This window comes from Carassius gibelio, chromosome B7, assembly GCF_023724105.1.
Source record: "Carassius gibelio isolate Cgi1373 ecotype wild population from Czech Republic chromosome B7, carGib1.2-hapl.c, whole genome shotgun sequence".
NCBI classification, from domain to species: Eukaryota; Metazoa; Chordata; class Actinopteri; order Cypriniformes; family Cyprinidae; genus Carassius; species Carassius gibelio.
The window spans coordinates 18,802,359-18,828,711 of NC_068402.1; the positions used below are offsets into that span (position 1 = coordinate 18,802,359).

The following is a 26,353-nucleotide window of genomic DNA, read 5'->3' on the forward strand; positions in this document are numbered from 1 at the left end:
CTCCTTTTTATGTTGACTCTACCTTCATTTTGCTGTTGCCATTTTTTTTTTTCATCTATGTTGTGAATGTTATCCTAAATGTACATCATATATAATACTTCATGTTACAAAACTTCATGTTTACTAATTTTATGCCGGTACACAATTTGATAGAATATTATACGTGAAACATTTTGTAATAAAAAAAAACTACTTAACTGATGTTGAAAAAGTAAAAAAAAAAAGAAAAAAGAACAAAAGAAAAAGATAATAGGACCCCTTTAAAAAGCATTTTAATTGTACAATATATGCACCTTTTGTTGGTTTTTCACAAGCCTCTGATACTGAATGTGTACTAAGAGGTGTCTGATTTCAAAAAGCTGTTTAATTTTTTTAAGCAAAAAATCCTTTGGAACTGTGATGTGGAAAAAAGACATGATATGATATGTGAATGATGAATGCTAAGATGAAAAGATTAATAATATCAGCAAACACATCCTTCCTGCAGCCTGGTAGCACTTCAACCTAAGAAAAAAAATAAATAAAACGGTAATAAACATTGAACATGAAAAGACAAACTAGATGTTGTTGTCATAAGAGTTACAACAATTATAAATCCCACTGTAAAGACCACCAGCCCACTTTTTTTAGTCCTGCAAGATTACCCTGGTCAAGCAAGAAGACCAAAAAATAAACAAATAACAATATTCTGGTAGACCAGGTAAGTACTACTAGTGAACAGCATGGGTGTAGCGGCACATCTACTAACCAGCATAAAACACCCTGGGACTGTGTGTAAATTCATGGTGGTCTAAGGTGGGGTTCAGCAAAGAATCACAAGATGCTGTTTTAAATCAAATAGCAGTAAAGTCTTAACATACTGCAGTAGAGTCTGTTAATGCGCAGGATGTCATTGGGGCTCATTTCTTGAGCTTCCCCAATCACAGCGTTCCTATCAGGAATGGGCGCTGCAGCATAAATGGCTGCCCACTGCTGTGTGTGTGTGTGTGTGTGTGTGTGTGTGTGTGTGTGTGTGTGTGTGTGTGTGTGTGTGTGTGTGTGCGTGCGTGCGTGCGTGCGTGCGTGCGTGCATTTCGGACCCATACTCAGAATTTGTGCTCTGCATTTAACCCATCCAAAGTGCACACACACAGCAGTGAACACACAGACACACACACACACAAAGTTCTGTTGCTAAGTATAAAAATCATTACACTTATAGAAATGATAACCAATTTGTCGTGTACACATTCTGACAAGAGAATTTTACACTTTTAACTGGAACAATATATCTGCCTACCTTGTTGGTATTTCGAAGGTTCTGCCTCATGTGTTGCATAATTTAAAATCAAGATTTATATTTTAAAAAATTGTGTGCGTAAATGACCCTCAAAAAATATTGCGGAGGATGAGAACATTAGTCATGGACACTTTATATTTCCACTATTGTATCATTATTATTATACATGAATATTCAGTCTGTCATTTTTCTGTCATGTGAAAAATGATAGAAGAATATCCATTTACTTTTTTCAGAATATTTTAATTGTAATTTGTTTAAATTACAACATAACATAAGTTAAGATACAGCTGGACGCATTACGGTAATGAGAATTTCAGCAGAAAATGCAATAAAATGCAAAAATAATTAATTCCTATGTTGAAATTACTCTTTGTGCAAGGTAGAGAACAGTATTGTCTTTATTATGGTGTTTTTATATATTACTAAATTGCATTTTTAATATCTAAAATCACTAGTGACATGGCGTTTCAACTGTTTCGTGAGAATGACCCGTTTGGGACTTTAGTCTTTGCAACTTTAGGGATCTTGTCTATTCACCAACAGCTTGTAACACTTCAAAGAAAAAGGAAAACTTGAAATTGCATCATATGACCCCTTTAACTGGAAGTTGATTTTTTACTCTTTTTACTTTTTACTTATAATAACTCACATTTTACATATTTCTTAATGATTTATTCTTTTATATGTATATATGTTAAATTATATATATAACATATAACTTAGAACTATTAGAACTATTAGAACTATGGACATTTATGGAGAACTAAATTCCTCCTTTTTATGTTGACTCTACCTTCATTTTGCTGTTGCCATTTTTTTTTTTCATCTATGTTGTGAATGTTATCCTAAATGTACATCATATATAATACTTCATGTTACAAAACTTCATGTTTACTAATTTTATGCCGGTACACAATTTGATAGAATATTATACGTGAAACATTTTGTAATAAAAAAAAACTACTTAACTGATGTTGAAAAAGTAAAAAAAAAAAGAAAAAAGAACAAAAGAAAAAGATAATAGGACCCCTTTAAAAAGCATTTTAATTGTACAATATATGCACCTTTTGTTGGTTTTTCACAAGCCTCTGATACTGAATGTGTACTAAGAGGTGTCTGATTTCAAAAAGCTGTTTAATTTTTTTAAGCAAAAAATCCTTTGGAACTGTGATGTGGAAAAAAGACATGATATGATATGTGAATGATGAATGCTAAGATGAAAAGATTAATAATATCAGCAAACACATCCTTCCTGCAGCCTGGTAGCACTTCAACCTAAGAAAAAAAATAAATAAAACGGTAATAAACATTGAACATGAAAAGACAAACTAGATGTTGTTGTCATAAGAGTTACAACAATTATAAATCCCACTGTAAAGACCACCAGCCCACTTTTTTTAGTCCTGCAAGATTACCCTGGTCAAGCAAGAAGACCAAAAAATAAACAAATAACAATATTCTGGTAGACAAGGTAAGTACTACTAGTGAACAGCATGGGTGTAGCGGCACATCTACTAACCAGCATAAAACACCCTGGGACTGTGTGTAAATTCATGGTGGTCTAAGGTGGGGTTCAGCAAAGAATCACAAGATGCTGTTTTAAATCAAATAGCAGTAAAGTCTTAACGTACTGCAGTAGAGTCTGTTAATGCGCAGGATGTCATTGGGGCTCATTTCTTGAGCTTCCCCAATCACAGCGTTCCTATCAGGAATGGGAATCATGGTTGGCTCATTGTTCTTGGAGAAAGCATACCTGAAACCACACAGATAAAGAAACAACTGTAAACTCTGATGATTATGTTTTAGCATGCTGCACACCCAATTATTTTTTAACAAATAAATAAAATAAAATAAAATAAATACAAATTTGCACTGAGCTACAAGAACACCATTGTTGAGGAGTAACTAGTAACTTATTGTAATAATATTACTTTTTACAGTAACTAGAAGTGTAACTAATTACTAATAAGGTTTTAGTAATAATATTAGTTATCATCCATAAACAACTTTTGATGCCTTAACCCCACTGATTTAAAATCCAACAATCAAATAATTAGTAGATTTATCATCATAATTTTCCTGATTCGCACATACATGTGATGTCCCCAGTGCAGCTTGGAATATGGAAAAGCTTGCATTCATTAGATAGAAATATTGCATTATATTGATTTTGTCAGGAAAAAAAGGTGATTTGATCACTACTGTGGAAGTTGTAGCTTTACTTTTCTCAGACATTACATCCCACCCACATCTCACTGATCAGCATGTGGTACATTATATCACAATTATTAAAACTAAACAGTTTCAAACAAACTTCTGTGATTTGATAAAATACAATGAAATATAATCGTATATGGGTAACGGAAAAAAAATACAATTAGCTTCAAGCTACGCATGACAATTAATGCAATTAATACAACACTTTTACTTGAATGTAAATGTTTTACTTGAATAGTAATGAATAATAGGCCTATATTACATTCTTTAAGTAACTAGCCCAAACACTGAAGAACACTTACCTTGAATAGTGCATCACAGAGTTGTAGTCATAGGGGGTTGCCAGATTATTGGTTTTTGTTTTCTTGAAATTATGCTGCTGTGCTGTTACAGTGCAAAGAAAAGTGTTAAACACTATAAATGTAAAGCAGGTAAATACACAGTGAATTTAATCTAGACTGCAATTATTGTGACTAGATGTAACATGCCATGAACTATGCGTTTTTATTTTCTTATTCTTTGTTCTATTGGTAACACTTGATTTTGATGGTCACTTTTGAATATTCAGTTGACAATAACTAATGTTGCCTCTACGTCAACTTACTCTCAGATCTCTTTATTGAGATGGTGGCCCAACAGACTTTCTACTATCAGTAAATTTGCAAGTATGTTTTAACTTATTCTAACCCTAACCCTAACCTAACCCTACTAGTCTGCTGATACTCTACCAACACTCTGTTGAGAGCTAGTAGATATATATTGTCTAAAACAAATTGTAACCATTTAATCATGTTTTTTCTTAAGAAAAATACCAGGTATGATGTTCTTAAAAAGGATTTTGATGTGTTTGTTGCGGTCGCTGCGGTTCTGTTCATGATGGAACCCGAGGGCATGAAGGAGCTCATGTTGAACAATTTGGTGATAGACACACCCATGACGCTGGAGAGAAACAACCTGTCCTTCACTTTGGCGCCCCAGATATGAATAGCAACTGTGGATCACACATAACACATCAGCAATTGGTAAAGCACATTTATTACATAGGCAAGGCAAGGAAAGTTTATTTATATAGCACCTTTCATGCACAGTGGTTATTCAAAATTCTTTACATAAAAGGAAGTAAAATAATCATGAAGAAAAATAATAACAAAAATAAAAGCAAGCTATTTTAAAACTTTGGAAATGATAAAAATTTACTAATTTAAAAATGAATTTTAAAAAGTTAAAAATAGAAAATGATTTTATATAAATTAGTCTTGAGTCTAGATTTAAATGCGACTAATGTTTTAGCACATCTGATCACGTTTGATATACAAAGAAATGGGACAGAAAGGAGTCCTAAATTAGAAGATTTACCCAGAATCAGACATTATGTAGAGAAAGTGCCTCTGCCCTTCATGTGGTACGAATCGAATGCAGGACACATCCGCAAAGGACTGCAAGCCTTGTTTAATCACTTGTAGTTCATTTGGAGCTGTGGCAGGGGTAAACTATTAAAAAGATCATGTGACACCGATGAGATAATATCAGAAGTAGTGACCGTCACTTACAGTACTGGTTGGAGATCATGTAGGGCACATAGACGAATCCATCCGTGCTTCTCTCCCATTTGCATCCACGAGCTGTGCACGGATCTGCATTCTTGAACCCTGTTGATACGGCGATGTCTCCGAACGTGATCAAGGGCCCATCCACTTGCTGTCCTGTGTGGTACAGTATAATGCACAAAATCATTCAGTCTATTGACACTGATAATATAATTGAATAAATAGGATGAAAAGGATTTTGCCATTAACTGCTACACCAAAGATGTTCCTATACTATCAAATGATATAGCTTTCATACTCTTACCTTCATGTTTGTTGGACTGGATTTTATTTGACACTGGCATGTCATTTTTCTTAGTTATGTTACCTGAGACAGGAATCAATAAATGATTAATTAAACACTGTAAAAATTACAAGTTACAATTATTTTTCTTTCTGTGCATCTTACCTGTCTTCCCAGAGATCCTTTTGAATAAATCCTGTTAATGAATTTTAAACACATGTATATTAGATATTCTTGGCATAAAAAATGAAAAATAAAAACCAAACCCTAAATGGGAAACTGCTGATGATATATTTTTTCATTTAAGATATTATTGTCTGTTCTTACCTCAGTAGGACGACTCTGAGAGGGAACAGAGTTAAACAGAAGAGAGACGACCACCAACAACAGGTACATGATGAGATCTTCCTGAGAAACTTTTCTGGATCAAACAGAGCTGGGATCTAGATCGTATTCTTCACTCTCTCTGTTATGTGACTGTTAGATTATCAATTATTTATTATTTTATCACAAACCCCAGTGTGTTCTGTTGCAGTGCAGGCCTGGAAGAATAAATGAGCAGAAACAGAGTCAGTGCACTGCCAAAACATTCTCAACTTTATTAAGAAGGATTGTTCATATTTATACAAGCAATATCAGCCCAGATATCTCAGACATCCAATCAAAGTATTCAGAAGTTACACATTACCCTATATGGATAGAAATAAATATAGGTTTTGGTTATAAGATGTGAGTATGTGTGTGTTGAAATGTATTGATATTTTTTTAGACTGCGGTCAAGCAAGATGTAATTGAAAAAAAAAAAGCACATACAGTATTAGAGTGTTTCTCTTTTTAGGTTCCCAGAGTTTTGAAAAAAAAAAAAAAACAAGATGTCATGTTTCAAAGAACTGGCTATTCTTATTACAAATTATGTATATGGTGTGAATCATTGGGGTGTGGTAGTGTTTTAAAATGAAGAGGCGATTATTTTTATATATATATATATATATATATATATATATATATATATATATATATATATATATATATATATATATATATATACAGATATACAGACCAAAAGTTTGGACACACCTTCTCATTCAAAGAGTTTTCTTTATTTTCACGACAATGAAAATTGTAGATTCACACTGAAGGCATCAGAACTATGAATTAACACATGTGAAGTTATATATGGAATTATATACATAACAAAAAACTGTGAAACAACTGAAAATATGTCATATTCTAGGTTCTTCAAAGTAGCCACCTTTTGCTTTGATTACTGCTTTGCACACTCTTGGCTTTCTCTTGATGAGCTTCAAGAGGTAGTCACCTGAAATGGTCTTCCCACAGTCTTGAAGGAGTTCCCCGAGAGATGCTTAGCACTTGTTGGCCCTTTTGCCTTCTGTCTGTGGTCCAGCTCACCCCTAAACCATTTCGATTGGGTTCAGGTCCGGTGACTGTGGAGGCCAGGTCATCTGGCGCAGCACCCCATCACTCTCCTTCTTGGTCAAATAGCCCTTGATGCCTTCAGTGTGACTCTACAATTTTCATAGTCATGAAAATAATGAAAACTCTTTGAATGAGAAGGTGTGTCCAAACTTTTGGTCTGTACTGTAAATCACAGAAAGATGGGTCTTCATCTTCAACTGCTCATCAGTCAGAATACAGACCATTTGATGGCATAGAGGCATCTTACAGATGGAGCTCTAGCTTCTAAAACAGTGTTGGCTATATTCACTGGGAGCTGCAAAAGCTCCCATCAAGGGGTGAGAAATTAAAGGGGGGGTGAAATGCTCATTTTCACTCAATATCCTGTTAATCTTGAGTACCTATAGAGTAGTACTGCATCCTTCATAACTCCAAAAAGTCTTTAGTTTTATTATATTTATAAGAGAAAGATAGTCTGTACCGATTTTTCCCGGAAAAACACGAGCGCCTGGAGGCGTGACGTGTGGGCGGAGCTTAAGAATCACGAGCGCGAGTAAGCTTTTGCGTTGAGAGCGTTTGGAAGCTGTGACATTACCGTGAGGAAAAAAACATCATCCAAAACAAACCATGGCTAACAGTCAGATTTAGCGTATATTTATGATCTAGAATCAGATCCCGAAGCTGAAATTTAACAAGCGAAGCATCAGCAACGACGTCTCTATGTGGTATGTATTGAAACTGTATATATTTGCTTAGCGGTTTTGGAAAATGACTAAGTTCCACTTTATGTCGTCTTTTTTTTTTTTTTTTAAGCTTTTTTTTGAACATCGAGTTAAAAACATCTCAACTTTTCAGAATGCCGCAAGCGCACCGCGGGTCATGTGACAAGAACTAACCAATCAGCTTTATCCTTTTCCTTAACAACGTTGAAAACTCAGCCAAGATGAAGGAACAGCTGTTCATAGCTGTATATGGATTGCCATTTTGAAATAAATTTAGTAGCAGAGCTACTGCGAGCTATTTTTAGTGCTGCAAATCCATTTATCCTTTGCTGAAATTTCCGCATTTTCATGGAGAGAGCACGTCATGGTTGCTTAGCAAAGGCAGGCGCCTCAGGAACGCTTCTGCCCGAGCGCTTTGGAAAAAAGGAAAAAGTGGCGCTTAGCATTTTCCACGCGTTTTTAGACGCGATATGTGAACGGCCCCTAATGCTGTTTTTTTTTTTTGGTAATCTGTGCAGGGTTATCTTGCCCTGGCAACCAAAAAACACTTATTTTGTGACATTTCGCTCTCGCTCTGATCAGTGAATGTCTCTGCTCTCAGTGCTCTGCTATACGGGAGCACGCGCTCTTCCAGGAGAAGTGCCCTTAGGACCCATATAAGGAAATTCTGCTCCAACTAACGTCACACAGACCCATACTCGAAAAAAACTTTCCGAAACTTGTGACAAACCGGAAGAGGTATTTTTGGAACAAAAATACTCCTTCAAACGTACAACTTAATTTTTGAAACTTTGTCCATGTTTAGCATGGGAATCCAACTCTTTAACAGTAGGATTTGCCAAGGAGCTCCCAATGACAACTATACCAGCTCAGGGAACCACACCTGGTTCTGTCATAATGGTGCCACTAGAAGGTCTGAGCAACTGACCTACCTAATTTGTCTGATGACCTGAGGGAGTAGAGTGAGCAGAGCAATGGGTCACCATCCCTTATTCCAAGCAAGGGATTGGACACAGACTTTCAGCCAGTATTGAAGCGGACGTTTATGGAGCAGGCCCAGTGGTACACTCTCAGAAATAAAGGTACAGTGAGGGTACAATTAAGTACTTTAAGGTACAAATTTCACAAATGTGCCAGCAAAGGAACAAACATGTATCCAGCTGATTACCAAAAAGTACCTTTCCAATGAAAAAGGGTACACAATGAAATATGCATGGTGAAAGGTACATATATGTACCCTTTGAAAAGGTACATTGTCATATAAAGTAATAGTTAAGGTACAACATTCACAAATGTACCATTAAAGGTCCTATCGTCTTCCCATTGGTTACTTAGAAGTACCTTTTGGGTACACATCCTGTAGAGTACAATAAAGTACCTTATTCAAGTCAAAGGGTACACTTCCTGTGGGGTACTAAGAAGTACTTTTCAAGTTAGAGGGTACAAAATTCCCTGGGGTAGCAGCTACTTATGCGTGCCTTTTCTAAGACGGATAGAGCCTTTGTCATAATTTGTTAATGTGGTATGCTGAATAATCCTCTGCACAGTAAAATCTCCAGTTTTGAAATCCTAGTGTTGGTACTTTTAGAGTAAACTGTTAAAGTTGTGGTGTTGAATTAACACTAGCTAGTGTAAACAGCCCCCTCTGGCGGTATAAATACACAGAGTTACCTTTATTAACACTGTTGAGTGTTATTAGTCACATCCGGGACTCGTGTGCTTGTGTGCGCGCGCCTGACCCATCTGAAATATTTTTCACAGACGCCATTTTCTTTGCTCGCGATGTGGCGCATATGAGGATGGAAAACAGCGAAATAAAGTATTTAATCTTATTCATAGAATGTGTTTTAGAATATCATATCGTTTTATAACGATATTTACTTGCTGTGTGCGCATAAACTTTTCTCAACGACATTTCCTTTCAATCGCGAAGCGGAACAGACGAGGATGTCAGTTATTTTCTATGAGGGAATTCTGAGTAAGTACGTTAAATTTAAAAATAAAAAATTAAAGTGTTTTTATCTCATTTAAAATATGTATATTGATTTATAGCGATATTTATGTGCTGTTTTCCAAAACTTTTTCCCAAGAGAGATATTTTCTTTCACTCACGATGGGGAGAAGACGGGGACTTTGGTTTTATCAAAGGAAAACACCATAAGTAAGTCTTTTACCTCATTTACATGTATTTTATATGATAATTTTACTTTATGATGATATTTAAATGCTGTGCGTGCCTAACGAGCCTAACCATCTCTCACAGAATTTAACTGCTGTGCAGACGCAGAGGCTGCTCAGAGAAGGGAGAGACCAGAAGTAAGTTAAGCATTTTACCTCATTTAAAACATCTATTTTATAACATTAGATTGATTTATATGGACATTAATATGTTATGTGCTCCTACACTTTCCTCAGAAATATATTTTCTTTCACTCGTAGCGGAGGAGTAGGGGAAGTTGGTTTTTAACAAGGAAAACACCGAAAAATCCATATATTGTTTTTATAATTATGTTTTTTGATAAAAACATTTCTGGATTTTTCTTCTAACAATGGACTTCATTGGTTACCATCGTTTTAAAATCCAAATCGATGCAGTTTCAAAAGTCTTTGAAGTGTTTAAATGGGCTGTATGTGATCACAGCTGAAGAAGAGGTTGTTATCTAGTGAAAGTACCTTCAATAGTTCAGATTGAGCTGATGGACAAATGGACAGGGAACTACGTCATCATGTTGAAAGGTCATGCCAGCGCCGGCAATACTATTTAAACTACTATTCATATTCATCAGAATGTTATTCATATTCACTGAATACTATTACTAATAATATGTATATATATATATATATATATATATATATATATATATATATATATATATATAATAGCAAACAATACTATTTGAACTATCATCCTGTGCACGGTCGCATTGTAAACTTCTGCCGGCACCGGTGTGACCTTTCATCGTGATGATGTAGTTCCCTGTCCGTTTGCTGATCAGTTCAATCCGAACTATTGAAGGTAAAAAGTATCAATTCTATATATTTTTTTTATTACCTTTCGTTTCGCTAGACAACAACCGCTTCTTCAGCTGTGATCACATACAGCCCATTTAAACACTTCAAAGACTTTTGAAACTGCAGCGATTTGGATTTTAAAACGATGGTAACCAATGAAGTCCATTGTTAGAAGAAAAATCCAGAAATGTTTTCCTCAAAAAACATAATTTCTCTCCCACTGAGGAAAGAAAGACATGGATATCTTGGATGGCATTGGGTGAGTAAATTATTAGGAAATTTTCATTTTGGGGTGAAATAATCCTTTAAGCATACAATGAACACTCACAGTAGCTTTTTAGTCAATATAAAGCATTATGTTATGTTCTTACACTGCAGTAAGTAATGCATTCATAAAGTGATTCTCTATTAAAATTGTTTAAATGTGAAAAACTTTGTTTATTAAAGTTTATTGCAAACGAAGATTGTGGTGTGTTGTCGTTATTTTCTTTCCAGTATTTTAATTTGTACAGTTTATCTTTTAAATCATTGATTGTGGGAAAACAAAACATTGCTTTCTTTTGCTCTCATTCTTTTTATCAAGAACATTTTTGTCACTTTATAGGTACAATGGCATCGTCGCTGGGGTGGTACCCCTAATGAGAACAAATTGGTACCATCTAATGGGGTACATTTTTGTACCAGTGGATTAAGGTACAAATGTATTGCTAAGGGACCAAATTGTCTCTCAAAAGGTACAGTATAAGAGGGTACAACTCTGTACCTATGACAAGGGTACCATTGCTGTACCTCGGGGGTACCACCCCAGCGATGAGCTATTTGTACCCTCAAAGGAACATATTTGTACCTAAAAGGCACAAACTGTAGGGGTACTTCTTTGTACCCATTAATATGGTACAAGTTTGTTCTCCTTGGCGGTACTGCCCCAGCGACGAGCATTTGTACCTTTTTTTTTTTTGTCTTTTCTGTACCTTTATTTCTGAGAGTGTACCAGAGAAGATGCAGCAGAAAAACCTCTACTTTGAATACTGAATTATCAGTAAGCATTGTGGCATGAGGAGGCACATAGCTGTGCCGAGTCAAGAACTTCAGAGTATACAGCCCTTCCATTCAGACTGTCCCTGACTCCACACACTTTTACGAAGTGAATGGTCATGGCTCTCTTGTCACTGAGACAGAATTATCTCAATGACTGGCTAGTATAAGCCTGGTTGGACGAGCAATAGCTCTGCTCCTCAGTCATCTAGAATGCCTTGGGCTCAGAATCAATTCAAACAAAAATTCTCGATAACAGTCTGTGATAAGGGGCTATCTGAATATTAAAGAAAGCATCTTTCAGAATCCACTGATAAGACCCAGTCTTCTGGTCAAATAGGCATGAGGATTTGCTTCAAAGTCAACATCTTCATCAAGGTGTGGTTCAGATGTTTGAGATCAATGATGGGCCTAAGCCCACCATCTTCCTTTGAAACAGGAAATTATTGGCTGTAGAAGCCTGACTCGTTGATTGCTAATGGGAGCGTTTCCACAGCACTCTTCACCAGCAAACACTATACTTCAGATCAGAGAATGTAAGCATTGTTGTCCTGGACCAAGGTTTTGATCACACCCCTGATAAAGTTATTTGTGATTACCAACTGGAGTGAATAGCCTCATTCCATAATCTGCAGAACTCAACACAACATGAAGCCAGGCAGCGAGGTGTCCGAGTCTGTTGAGAAGCAGATCACTGCATGGGAACATGGCTGACATTCTTGTCATTGTAAAGAGAAGTGCTCTGTCCACTACAGCAGTGGAAAAATAGAAAATATAGAAAAAATGAGAGACACACACAAGCCTTCTTGGAAGGATGTTTCACCACAGCGGGACTCAGCCTTTCCCTCAACACTCCTGGGACCATCCTGGGGTTTAGGAAAAGGGTAGTGCTGTCTGAGCTCAGGCTCTGCTGTAGGGAAGCGAGCTTGGCCAAGACTGAAAAAAATAAGTGCAAACTGACCACTCCATCCTCAACATCATTGGCTTCTTTTTTTGGAGTCAGCAAAAGATGATCTTCACATTGAAGGATAAAGATTCTGATCAAACGGCCCTTATCAGAGCATAGGCAGTCAGACATGCACATTTTGGTGGACTGAAATTCCATTGGTTTGTGCAGCTGCATAAATGTTAACAAATCAGGTATCAGTATTAAGAGAAAATTTAATTTCTCCCAAGCATGATTCATACAATGTGAAAGATCATTTCAAAAGGGAGCTTGTGTATATATATAACTATCAGTTTCATTTCTCAACATTTTGTCATTTATACTTAAATGTATCTTCTTACAGTAAACAATATCTTGATCGTGATCTAGTAGCAAGTGACGGCTGCTGTTGACTTTTCTGAAAGTGGTATCCAGTAGTACGAACAAGGTCCACAACCTGTCTAAATATTGGTCAATTTATGTAAATAATAACAAGTATAAACTCTTTCTATAAAATTGCATCTACTAAGATGTTAACATTTAAACAGTTTTCAAGTTTTTTCCCACATTTGTTTATAGACATAGATATCTGAATAAGCTAAAACCCAATACTTTTTTCTCAAAAATAAAAATAAAAAAATAAATACTGACCTCATTTGCATGCAATGAATTTTCAGATAGTCTGGGCCATGAAGGATCCATTAAAAAAAACAGCCTTCATCGGGACAAAGGAATCATTGAGACATGTAATATAAACTTGAGGTTTAGGGATATCTATTGGTTAATCTATGTTAACTGATGTGTAGTTCTAGATCTCAAGCTAATATAAATATGTTTTGAATTACAACTGAAATTTGGTGCAGGAAGTTTTTGTTTGTTTCTAGATGAAAATGGATAAAACATAAGGAATAACAAATATTGTCATAACTTAGAGTACAGAAATGCTTGTGTTAACAGTATATATAAATTCAAACATTTCTGAAGCCCCCACAAAAATGGATAGAACTCATGACAGGACCCCCCCTATAAGGAACGGATTCCAGACGTTCCAGTGGCCCCCCCACCCAGAGAGGAAGCCGTTGGTCTCGGGGGGGGGGGGGGGGGGGGTCAAGGTCCAGGAGGGAGACCAGGGGACTGAGGCAGAGATGGTGGGGTGGGAAACAAGGGCAGAACCACGATCGTGAGCAGACAACGCCGCCTCTGTGAATCGTAAGCGGAACCCGCCGCCTCCTCGGGGGACTCAACAGCGGCACCCGCTGCCTCCTTGGGGGACTCGACAGCCGCAACCGCGGACTCATGAACGGGGAACTCATGAGCGCCACCAGCCGCCTAGAGGGGAACATCCATGAGCTCGGCCGCCTCCCCGGAACTTCCTGGGTTGGCACCCCCACCCTGATGGCTGAGCCACTCAACTCCAGAGCCAGGTTCATGTAGTCCTCCAGCGTCTAGGTGCCAGTATGGCATGAAAGATTTAAAGGGCTCGGCCAGTCCTGCCCAGAAGAAGAACATAAGATAAGTCTTCTGTCACCGACAACCGAGCCGCCCCCACGAAGTCCCAGGCATAGTCCTCGATGCATCACTCTCCCTGGCGGACATCGAGGAACCTGCCTGCTGGACCCATGTTTGCTGCCTGTATCCTGTCACGGCGCGGTAGCGAAAGTGCCGTGGAAAGAACAAGGTCAGGGTCCAAGATGCAGGGAAGATTAACTTTAATAAGAATGAAACAAAAATGCCAACACGGCAAAAACAAAACAGAAACGAATCACCGGGAACAAGCCGAAATGCAAGAACATTAGCAATAACATTAACATTAATTCAGGCAGGCAGAGAGGTGGGAGTGTGGAGCATAAATACTAGTGAACAAATGGGGAACAGCTGTGTGTGTGTGTGAGTATGTGAACTAGTGTGTCGAACCAGTGACCAAGTGTGAGTGTAAGTGTGTGAGTAGGTGACACAGCTGAGCGGATTGAAGTTCAAGTTCAAGTCTGCTTTATTGTCAATTTCCACATGTACAGTACATACATACAGAGAATCGAAATTGCGTTACTCTCAGACCCCGGTGCATACAGATAACATTAACATTAAAGCCTAAAAAATAACTAGATCAAATGTAAAATGTAGATACAACTATACAATAAGGGAATGATTAAAAAAAAGACATATAATAAAATTAAAAATAAAGTTACAAATAAAGTTAAATAAGGCAGCGCAAGGTAAATGACAGATATAGTGCAAATCAATAAAGTGAACAACAGTGCAGTTAAAAGATTTTTTAGTGCAAAAAATCACTTGTTAAGAATATCTTATTAAGTCTAATTAAAGTGACTAGTGACCAAGAGCAGTTATTTAACTGACTGATGAGGTAGTGGAATGACGTCAGTTCCATGCCGAATGAGGTAGTGAGCGGTGAGTGAGCACACCAATGCTGCACAAGTGACTAGTGCATGCCATCATATAATTAGTGTGTGTGTGGGGGGGGGTTCATAGTTCAGTGGTGCCTGGGGAAGAAGTGGGGGCAGGTTCGGGAGGGAGTTCAGCTTCCTGACAGCCTGGTGGATGAAGCTGTCCTTCAGTCTGCTGGTCCTGGCCTGGAGACTCCGCAGTCTCCTCCCTGATGGTAGCAGGCTGGAAAAGCTGTGTGAGGGGTGGGTGGGATCCCCTGTGATGCAGAGGGCTTTGCGGGTGAGACGTGTTCCATAAATGTCCTGGAGGGAGGAGAGAGAGAGACCAATGATCTTCTCAGCTGCTCTCACTATGCGTTGCAGAGTCTTTCGGCAGGACGCGTTGCAGGCGCCATACCACACAGTGATGCAGCTCGACTGAATGCTCTCGATGGTGCCTCTGTAGAAGGTGTACATGATGGGGGGTGGGGCTCTGGCTCTTCTCAGTTTGCAGAGGAAGTAGAGACATTGTTGTGATTTCTTGGCCAGTGCTGCTGTTTTCATTCCAGGAGAGGTCCTCTGTGATGTGCACACACAGGAACTTGGTGCTGCTCACTCTCTCCACAGTTGCACCGTTGATGGTCAGAGGAACGTGCTGAGTGTGTTCTCTCCTGAAGTCTACAACAATCTCCTTCGTCTTCTCCACATTCAGAGAGAGATTGTTGTTACTGCACCACCCAGCCAGGCGGCTCACCTCACTCCTGTAGTTTGTCTCATATTTGTTGCTAATAAGACCCACCACAGTCGTGTCATCTGCAAACTTAATAAAGAGGTTGGAGCTGTGTGACGGTGTGCAGTCATGGGTCAGCAGAGTGAAGAGGAGGGGGCTCAGCACACATCCTTGGGGGGCCCCAGTGTTCAGTGTGATGGTGCTGGATGTGTTGCTGCCGACCCGTACTGCCTGAGGCCTTCCAGTCAGAAAGTCCAACAGACAGTTGCACAGCAGAAGTGTTGAGCCCCATCTGACTCAGCTTGTAGATGAGCTGTTGAGGGATGATTGTGTTGAATGCTGAACTGAAGTCTATGAACAGCATTCTGACATATGAGTCCTTTTTGTCCAGATGGGTGAGTGCTGAGTGGACGGCAGTGGAGATGGCATCATCGGTCGACCGGTTGGACCGATATGCAAACTGGAAGGGGTCCAGGGAGGGGGGGGGGGGGTGCATGACTAGCCGTTCAAAGCACTTCATGAGGATGGGGGTAAGTGCAACAGGACGGTAGTCATTGAAGCAGGATGGAGATGGCTTCTTCGGGACTGGGATGATGGTGGTAGTTTTAAAGCATGTGGGAACAACAGCCTGACTCAGTGAGATGTTAAAAATGTCTGTGAAGACATCAGTGAGTTCTGCTGCACAGACTTTCAGTACACGCCCAGGGATGTTGTCAGGACCCGGAGCTTTGCGGGCATTGATCCTATTGAAGGATCTCCTCACGCTGTCTGGGGTCGGCATCATCACCTGGTCGCCGGGAGGAGGTGGAGTCTTCTGTGCAGTGGTGCTGTTTTGTTGCTCAAAGCAAGCGAAGAAGGTGTTCAGCTCATTTAGCAGAGAGATGTTGTTGTCACAGGTCCGTGGTGGGGGCTTGTAGTCCGTAATGGTCTGTATCCCCTGCCACAGGTTCCTAGTGTCTCTGCTGTCGCTGGAGTGCTGTCTCCTAGCCTCTCTGATGCCACGTGACAGGTTGGCCCTAGCTGTTCTCAGGCCCACCTCATTTCCAGCTCTGAAGGCAGCGTTCCGTGTCTTCAGGAGTCACGGAAGAATGAGTCCGGGAGAATGGCACACTCTGGTGGTGAGAGGGAGGAACACCGGGTGTGGACTCATGACAATTACTGTCATAGTAATTTTTACACATACAAAAGTAAATGACATGAAAGTGTAACCCTGTATAATTTAAATTTATTATAAAATAAGGAATAAATTAAAGAGTGTTCAAATAATAAACTAACCAGAAATAATACTTATAATAAAAGTTTAAGAAGTTATAAAATCAAAGTGAATCATATGTTAGTGTGATGATTGAAATTTTAATGACTGTCCAGTTAAGTGAGGTTTATGTTAAAGTCCCGCCCCACCACGTTAGTTGCTGTATGCGAGAAGCCATTTTCTTTTCTCTATGAGACTAATGATATTAGCAGCAGCATAACTTTGAGCGAGAGCTAAAAAGAGGAGTCAAAGAAGATAAAAATACATCTATTATTTTATTTCTTTTAATTTTGGTGAGTACACATTTTGCACTGTGTAAACAGTCGTATATGCAATCACATACACTATGTGCAATGATGTATTTGAGCACGGGCGTAATTTCCTATGGGGACAGGGGGGACATGTCCCCCCCACTTTTCAAAATCCCGTTCGTGTCCCCCCCACTTTCAAATTAGTTTATTATTTTTTTTAACCGCGCGCCGTCATCGTCATGGAGGAGCAGGACCGAGCAGAACAGACCTGCCTGTCTGTGTGGATGCGCGCGTCCGCATATCGGCAGGGACGTCTCGTGCACACTCTGAATAGTGTAAGCGCACTGAAAGTTCTACTGAGCAGCCGGTATCGCTGTCAGTCATGAAACGCCAGCAACAGATGACTTTAATGTCTTCATGGATGAAAAAAAGAAAAGGAGATGTGAGTTGGTTGATTCAGTAAATTAGCTCAGGTCAGGGTAATCAAAATGTCTGTCTACTTATTTTTTTACATTCTATGCTCTACACACTGATCTATAATATAGATAGATCAGTTGGTCTACACCTGTTGATGAGCTAACATTAACATACACTGTTGCTAGGTAACTTCAGACCGTTAGCTAGCTAACCTAAACATTTAATGTTGCCTAGAACATTCTGTGTCCACTTTAAACAGCAGCGTTTTCTGTCAGCAATGTATGACAAGCAGACTCTGGCTGCTGTTACAGGCTACTCAACTCATTATACTCAGATGCAGAAATAAAATAAGTCTTAATAATAAATGTTTTTCTAAACTTGAGTTATTGTTCACTTGAGTTATTGTTCACTTGAGTTATTGTTCACTTACAATATTTGTTCATTTAAAATGGAAGTTAATTAGTAAAAATTGATTTACTTGTTCAAAGAAAAGGCTTAATGTCAAGCTAGCCTGAGTTAGCCTATATTTTATATAGTGTTATGGTTATGTGGTGAGCCTGAGTATAGTTTTACACATCAGCCCAGTCTAGTCTGTAAAGTTATTGATACGCAGTCAGGGTTTTTTTTACACATTAATCTGAAAATGAATGTGGCACACCCAGTTTTTAAAATGTACATCCAGAGACTCTTTTCTGGCTATGTGGACTCAATATGATCATAACTCAGCTGTTTTCATATCAGAGCACAGATGAGGTGGAGCTGCTTCAGAACAGAGAGGTTGAGATAGGGAGAAGTAGCTCAGAGTTGCAGGTATGTGCTTTGTAAAGGGTCAGGTAATTAATTTTAATTATGTCATGTCAGAAACAGGCTAGCACATTTTCGTATTTCATAGGTGAGACAGGGAAAATTTTTAGTGAACGTTTTTTACTTCATAAAATTATTCTCTCAAGTCTTGGGTATTCAACAATAAATAAAGTAAGACATCTTTTTCTTCCACATAGTAGCCTATTATTCTTTTTGGCAGAATTTATCATTATAAACAACGTAATTATTTCCTGGATTTTGTATCACCATGGTCCCTAACTGTATGTAAATGGAGGAAATGGGATTCAAATCGAAAAAATGTTTTCCCATTTTGTGTCCCCCCCACTTTTCAAAACAAAGTTACACCCTTGTATTTGAGTGAGTGATACTGATGAGTTCTCGTTTATTACAAGATAATACGCAGTAAGCAGTAATGTATATGAGTTGCAAGTGTTCATATTGTTTGATGATGATATTTATTATTTAATTAGATGGCGTAATTTCGACTGAGTTGTTGAATTACGGTGAAAGTGTTACTGTTAAATGTTTAGTAGGCCAACAAATGCTATCTGTACTGTTGTATTAGAAATGGATAATTGATATGCTTGTGAACTTAATTTTGCCTGTGTTTGTATATATACAGGGCAGTTTTTTTTTATGCTGCAACTCCGATCATTTCAATTTGAGGACGATTCGAGATGGCGAGTCAACCCACACGAGACCAAAGCTGAACAGTTAAATCTAACCCAGGAACCGGGTAGGAAAATTCAGATTACCTGCAAGTTCACAGAAACAGAGCCACATTTTCTTTCTTTATTTTTCCTTCGAGAGACCGCTCAAAGAGATAGCTTTGTGAAGACGGAACTATTAGTTTTGTTTTTTTTGTTCCTTATGGAGTTTTGCAGAACCGGGGAATCGAATAATTTTTCTGGTGAATCCATCGAACTGAACCATTTTGAACCGAGTCACTTGAACTGAATCTTTTTAAACTGAGATTACAGAATCAAACCAAATTGAATCTTTGCAATGAAATCTTTTGAATTTAATGTATTGAACCAAACCTTTTTGAGTATTATTTACCAAATTGAATTTATTTACTTCTGGAGTTATTGTCCAGAATCCATTGAATCAAAATTTCCTGAATTGCTCTTGTAACATTATGATTTTTTAAAATGTTTTCTTTTCCTGTTTTTAGTTTACTGAGCTGGTCAAAAGTTGTAATTGTGAACTTGTTATACGATTGAAGTCTAACTAAACTATATAGTTATTGGGTGCAACCAGATTAGTCCATGCATAATTGGTGTATTGCAATTTGATTGAGTTTTTTTTTCTTTGTCATCGCGAAGTGTCATTCAATTGAAACTGTGAATACTGTAAAATAATGTTCTTTTTTTCACTTTATTCTCTGCAAAGAACCAATTTATTTTCAATACAGATTTATTCCCCCACAAAGTTGAGCTGTTTAATTTATGCCTTCCTATTGCCCTAAAGATATTAGTATATTGTCAGTGCCTGTCAATTGACGCACGTGTTACAAAAGATACTCAAAAACACCCATTTCAATGCTGAGATTTATTTTGAAACCTTACAAAGACTTTCAAGTCGTAAAGGCATATGAACTAAATTCCTTTATTCTGTTGATGCCATTTTTCATTTTTTTTAACTTTGTTATGAATGTTATCCTTAACGTACATCATATATAATACTTCATGTTAAAAAATGTACTAATTTTATGCCGGTACACAATTTGATAGAATATTATACATTAAACATTTAGTAGTTTCAAAAATGGCAACCTAATTGAAGTTGAAAAAGTAAAAAAAAAATAATATTAATAATAATAATAATAATAGGACCCCTTTAGAAAGCATTTTAAGTGTACAGTATATGCACCTTTTGTTGGTTATTCACATGCCTCTGATACTGAATGTTTACTAAAAGGTGTCTGATTGAAAAAGTTGTTTAATTTTTAAAAGATAAAAAGCAAAAAATCATTTGAAACTTTGATGTGGAATTTTTTTTTAAAAAGGATGATATGTGAATGATGAATGCTAGGATGAAAAGATTAATAATATCAGCAAACACATCCTTCCTGCAGCCTGGTAGCACTTCAACCTAAGAAAAAAATAAAAATAATAAACATTTAACATGAAAAGACAGACTAGATGTTGTTGTCATAAGAGTTACAACAATTACAGTATAAATCCCACTGTTAAGACCACCAGCCCGCTTATTTTAGCCTGCAAGATTACCCTGGTCAAGCAAGAAGACCAATAAATAAATAAATAACAATATTCTGGTAGACCAGGTAAGTACTACTAGTGAACAGCATGGTTGTGGCGGCCCATCTACTAACCAGCATAAAACTCCCTGGGACTGTGTGTAAATTCATGGTGGTCTTAGGTGGGGTTTTCAGCAAAGAATCACAAGATGCTGTTTTAAATAAAATAGCAGTAAAGTCTTAACGTACTGCAGTAGAGTCTTTTAATGCGCAGGATGTCATTGGGGCTCATTTTTTGAGCTTCCCCAATCACAGCGTTCATATTAGGAATGGGAATCATGGTCGGATTGTTGTTCTTGGAGAAAGCATACCTGAAACCAAACAGATAAAGAAACAACTGTAAACTCTGATGATTATGTTTTTAGCATGATGATTTGATCACTACTGTGGAAGTTGTGGCTTTACTTTACTCTGACATTACATCCCACCCACATCTCACTGATCAGCATGTGGTACATTATATTACTATTATTAAAATTAAACAATTTCTAACAAACTTATGTGATTTGATAAAATACAAGAGTGCGATCCAGTGTTGATTTTGGTCAAATGATGAAGCAGAAATATGTTGTTAGTAACATTCTAGATGGTTTCTGTGGAAGATACACAAAGAAAAAGTGTGTTGCTTTGCAGAACATCACAGTTATATATGACATGAGAATAAGGCCTGAAGTTAGGAAGAACATTTTAAGGAAAATATAATTATATTTTCATAATGATTTTTTCTTTCTCAAACCTTGTCTGTGGTGTAAAAACACCCCTGGCCAAATGCCCCCAGAGGGCATTACTTCCTACTTTGATAATTACAATAACTTTGTTCTAAACATTACATGCTTTCTTTTCCATCCCCCAGATGTAATCTATCTAGGTCGTTGAATAAAAATATTTGGACTATATATCAAAAAATTACCTCAACTTAGCACCAGCAAGCTAATTAGCTAAACAGTTAGCATTAGCTAACAATATTTAGTTGTTTCCAATATGGTTATGAATAAACAATCATATCCATCTACTCGGCTAGTTAATCCAAACAATATAAAAATGTATACTGTTGATAAACAATATAAAAACAGAATTCACATAGGGCTACATGCGTAGCATTTAAAAAAAACTGTTAATGTTATGGCAGTGGGGAATTTGAAAATGCATGAGTTATTTAATTTAATCTGTGTTATTTTAATGTTTCCTCTTTTTTTTTTTTTACCTAAAACACTGATGCTGATGTGTCTGCATTCAAGCATTTAATTGGGCTTAAATTGATCACCCTTTACAGCAGATTTAGTTTACAAACAACTTTTTACCTAAGTATGGTTTTAAGTTACAATAATTAATCCTAAAATACAACATTAGTAAATGACTTTTAGCAGCATCAGTCGTGCGCGTGCTCATAATCTCCCGGTTCTTCCTTGTGAATTCAGTTCACTGGAGACTCGCACTAAATGGCTCATTTTAATCATTGAGTTGACAACTCGAGAATAGTTATAATCGAATCATTCTAATTTGTGATTGAATCGTTTGTTGTGATTTGCGAAACAATTTAAATGTTTCATTGAAAATAAATTATGTAATACACTTTTATATTAATGGTAAGGTACTTTACAATCAGAATTGATTGGCAAGCAGCTGCTGTTACTTCTGTTTAATGCAGTATTGATTGTTATTGGTTGTTTTCAATAAAAAGCAACGTATCTACAATGAACAGAGAGAAAGAGAGTTAGATACAGAATATGGTGGGGAAGCAACGTAAAAAAAGGGCACCAAGCTTCTCGTCAGAGGAACTTTAAGTTTTGCTGGACCTTGACACCAGGTCAGAGATCACACCCCTATGGTCCACTATAACCTGCACGTAGGGATGAGTGTGCCATCCACCAGGCCCAAGACTATGGGGATGCAAGTAACAGCATGACAGCCCTGCTGCACCTCCTGGAACTCCTGACGTGTTGCTGGTAGCCGAATGTAATCCCCGGCATGGCGCAGAAGGGCGTTGGTGACAGTGTGGATGCACCTCCACACCGAGGTCTTGCTTAAGCCATAGCCCTCTCCCACGACCTCGATGAAGCTCTCTGTAGCAAAAAACCTTAGAGCTGCAAGCAGCTGGACTTCAGGGCTTAAAGCAAAACTCCGCCACGTTAGCCTGGCAAGCATAGGTCTGAGAAGGTCCAGCAGCTCCATAATAAATTGTCTTGGGAGTTTTTTTTTTTAAAATATAGTCACGTCAGGCAAAATGTCAAAAGGGCTTAAGTTTTGCCGAATAATAAAAATGACATGGACTAAACGGTTCCGCGGCCGTCTTTGATTCAATATAAGGACACACTGGATTGCTTTAATGACATTACGAAATAGCCTAGGCTGCCACATATTGGTTCTGATACCACATAAAGTCAACTTCATAAATAGGCCTGTATCCATAGCGAACATATTTTATTATTAGTCTTAAAATGTCCATAACATAAAATCATTGTTGAGCCACAACATTGTCAACATACAATGGCAGCGAATAGCATCCTGAGCTCAAACAACGCTAAGAGAGAGCTTACGAATGGTCCAGACCAACCTTACGAAAGTGTGATTTACAGAAGATATACTTAGCGTACGAACGTGTCGGGAATCGTGCCATAACATTAAGAGAGAGGTTCAGGAATAGGTTAAGAACTACTTAGCGATAAGAACGTTTTGGGGAACCGAGCTCAGTTCGTTCTTGAATCGGACACCACTTCTGCATGTCGGAGCACATGATATATTATAAGGAGTAACGATATGTTTTATGAAATGTAGTGAAGTAAAAACCTACAATCTTATGCTTTGGAATGTAGTGAAGTAAAAGTAAAGTTACTCAAAATTAAACTACTCCAGTAAAGTAAAGATACTTAAAAAAAATAGCATTAATGAAGTAAAGCTACTCCGTTACTGCCCACCACTTCTAGTAATGAATAATAGGCCTATATTACATTCTTTGAGTAACTAGCCCAAACACTGAAGAACACTTACCTTTTATAGTGCATCACAGAGTTGTAGTCATAGGGGGTTGCCAGATTATTGGTCGCTGTTTTCATGAAATTGTGCTGCTGTGCTGTTACAGTGCAAAGAAAAGGGTTAAACACTATAAATGTAAAGCAGGTAAATACACAGTTAATTTAATCTAGACTGCAATTATTGTGACTAGATGTAACATGCCATGAACTATGCGTTTTTATTTTCCTATTCTTTGTTCTATTGGCAACACTTGATTTTGATGGTCACTTTTGAATATTCAGTTGACAATAACTAATGTTGCCTCTACGTCAGCTTACTCTCAGATCTCTTTATTGAGATGGTGGCCCAACAGACTTTCTACTATCAGTAAATTTGCAAGTATGTTTTAACTTATTCTAACCCTAACCCTAACCTAACCCTACTAGTCTGCTGATACTCTACCAACACTCTGTTGAGAGCTAGTAGATATATATTGTCTAAAATAAATTGTTTTAAAAGAAAACTAAAATAAATTGTTTCTAAAGAAAAATACCTGGTATGACGTTCTCAAGAAGGATTTTGATGTGTTTGTCGCGGTCGCTGCGGTTCTGTTCATGATGGAACCCGAGGGCATGAAGGAGCTCGTGTTGAACAGTACTGTGATAGACACACCCATGACGCTGGAGAGAAACAACCTGTTCTCCACCTTGGCGCCCCAAATATGAATAGCAACTGTGGATCACACATAACACATCAGCAATCAGATTGTATATTTATGTTTTGGGAAAGCACATTTATTATATACACAGAAATGAGATAGAAAGGAGTCCTTAATCAGAAGATTTACCCAGAATCAGACTTTATGTGTAGAAAGTGCCTCTGTCCTGCATGTGGTACGAATCGAATGCAGGACACAGCCGCAAAGGACTGCAAGCCTTGTTTAATCACTTGTAGTTCATTTGGAGCTGTGGCAGGGGTAAACTATTAAAAAGATCATGTGACACCGATGAGATAATATCAGAAGTAGTGACCGTCACTTACAGTACTGGTTGGAGATCACGTAGGGTACATAGACTAATCCATCCGTGCTTCTCTCCCATTTGCATCCACGAGCTGTGCACGGATCTGCATTCTTGAACCCTGTTGATACGGCGATGTCTCCAAACGTGATCAAGGGCCCATCCACTCGCTGTCCTGTGTGGTACAGTATAATGCACAAAATCATTCAGTCTATTGACACTGATAATATAATTGAATGAATAGGATGAAGAGGAATTTGCCATCAACTGCTACAAAAAAAAAAAAAATTATAATCTTTTCTTTTCTATTTGAGCATCTTACCTATTTTCCCAGAGATCTTTTCAATTAAATCCTATTGATGGATTTTAAACACAAGTATGTCAAAACTCTTGAAAAATAAAAATGAAAAGCAGCTCCCAATAGGAACCTGCTGATTATATAATTTTCTATTTAAATTTTGTCTGTTCTCACCTCAACAGGACGGCTCTGAGCGGGAACAGAGCTCAGCAGAAGAGAGAGAACCACCACTAACAGGTACATGATGAGAGCCTTCTGAAAATCTGTTCTGGGCCAAACAAAGCTGGGAGTTATATACTCTCCAGAGAGTCTCAACTTCCTTTTTTATGTGTCGTAACCAAGCTTTCATGAATCCATTGCCAAATTACCACATGGTATAAAAGCAGAGTAATTGAGAGTAGTTTTGATTCAGTCAACCACACCCAAGAAATGAAAATTATATAGAATTATGGAGCTTAGCATTTGCAACTCAATATTTTGAGTTAAAAAAGAAACGTTTAGGATTATTGGGCTTTAGCAACATTACCAAACTTATACAGTAAGAATACAGTATAAACATACATTCTTTTACAGTAAAACACACACAAACACACAGACAAAAAAGGCAAAAATCATTGTCATTTCATACTGTATAGTGAAAGTGACACATTGTGGAGCGCAGTATGGTAACCTATGCTTGGAATTTGTGCCCTGCATTTAACTTGTCCAAATGCACACACACACAGCAGTAAGTAGAGAACACACACATCACCAGAGCAGAGGGCAGCCATTTATACTGAGCCGCCTGAGAGCAAGTGGGGATACAGTTTATGCAACTGGGCCCTGATCAAGGTAATCAGCACTCAGCTTGACGCCACACTCTGTACAGTCATTCATGACAAAATGGCGGTTAGTTGTGGTAAGCGAGTTGGACTGGTAGTCTGAAGGTTGTGGTTTGGGTTCCCAGTACTGACAGGAAATGTAGGTGGTTGGAGTGAATGACCACTTGAATGTATGTGTATTTGTGTGTGTGTGTGTGTGTGTGTGTGTGCACGCAATTGGAGGGAGAGAATACAGACATGAAATAAAGAAGTAAAGAAAATAAATAAATAAATAATGATCCAACAGTGCCAGAAACTGGTTATTATTTTCTCTTTTAAAATGTATATACTTTTTTCAACCCTGTAATTATATTTAGCATTACATTTAGACCCGGTAGGCATTATTAGACATTTTTCTGAGCTCTGGTGAGAAGTGATGAAAGCAGAAGTGCAGAGGACAAAGCAAAGCACAACAATAGTAACAAGTTAGATGTACAAGTACAACATGAGTATTCGTAAAGAAAAATCTGTTTTCGATATAAGCCAAGAGGAGACATACATGTTTTTTCCTTTCACTGAACAAATTAAACTTTGCTTCCTTTGCTTCTGTAAAAAAAATTGGTGCATAGTAATGCATAGTTTTATTACAAAAATGCATTGATTTGCGTCAAAAGGCCCCTGTAGTCATGTGCAGCACTTGGATGCAGTTTATTGGACTTCTGTTAGACT

General features: G+C 37.8%; 2 protein-coding genes across 3 annotated transcripts; both read right to left on the reverse strand.

Moving 5' to 3' along the window:
• Positions 1–235: 235 nt before the first annotated feature.
• Positions 236–5,919, reverse strand: LOC127961783 (low choriolytic enzyme-like). 2 transcript variants are annotated; one of them, XM_052561038.1, is made up of 9 exons: positions 5,657–5,919; positions 5,495–5,525; positions 5,351–5,413; positions 5,050–5,202; positions 4,856–4,973; positions 4,312–4,490; positions 3,802–3,883; positions 2,914–3,035; positions 236–504 (listed from the first exon to the last, which is right to left on the reverse strand). In XM_052561038.1, the coding sequence occupies exons 1-9, from the start codon at positions 5,723–5,725 to the stop codon at positions 500–502; spliced, it is 822 nt and encodes a 273-aa protein (XP_052416998.1). In that variant the 5' UTR covers positions 5,726–5,919; the 3' UTR covers positions 236–499. The 2 variants fall into 2 exon arrangements, with proteins under 2 accessions (XP_052416998.1, XP_052416997.1); XM_052561037.1 differs by lacking the exon at positions 236–504 and adding an exon at positions 2,291–2,557.
• A 13,605-nt stretch (positions 5,920–19,524) lies between these two features.
• On the reverse strand, positions 19,525–25,112 carry LOC127961786 (low choriolytic enzyme-like). Its single transcript, XM_052561040.1, has 8 exons — positions 24,999–25,112; positions 24,849–24,879; positions 24,549–24,701; positions 24,355–24,472; positions 24,061–24,239; positions 23,544–23,625; positions 20,745–20,866; positions 19,525–20,389 (listed from the first exon to the last, which is right to left on the reverse strand). The coding sequence occupies exons 1-8, from the start codon at positions 25,065–25,067 to the stop codon at positions 20,385–20,387; spliced, it is 759 nt and encodes a 252-aa protein (XP_052417000.1). The 5' UTR covers positions 25,068–25,112; the 3' UTR covers positions 19,525–20,384.
• Between the last annotated feature and the right edge of the window lie 1,241 nt (positions 25,113–26,353).

Excerpts from the sequence above, each read along its gene's own strand:
- LOC127961786 (XM_052561040.1), bottom strand. The coding sequence starts at position 25,067 with ATGTACCTGTTAGTGGTGGTTCTCTCTCTTCTGCTGAGCTCTGTTCCC. Across the intron at positions 24,473-24,548 it reads CGTGATCTCCAACCAGTACT|CTCCAAATGAACTACAAGTG; the intron begins GTAAGTGACGGT and ends CCCCTGCCACAG. Across the intron at positions 23,626-24,060 it reads TCTTGAGAACGTCATACCAG|CACAGCAGCACAATTTCATG; the intron begins GTATTTTTCTTT and ends GCACTGTAACAG.
- LOC127961783 (XM_052561038.1), bottom strand. The coding sequence starts at position 5,725 with ATGTACCTGTTGTTGGTGGTCGTCTCTCTTCTGTTTAACTCTGTTCCC. Across the intron at positions 3,884-4,311 it reads TTTTAAGAACATCATACCTG|CACAGCAGCATAATTTCAAG; the intron begins GTATTTTTCTTA and ends GCACTGTAACAG. Across the intron at positions 3,036-3,801 it reads TCTGTGATGCACTATTCAAG|GTATGCTTTCTCCAAGAACA; the intron begins GTAAGTGTTCTT and ends GTGTGGTTTCAG.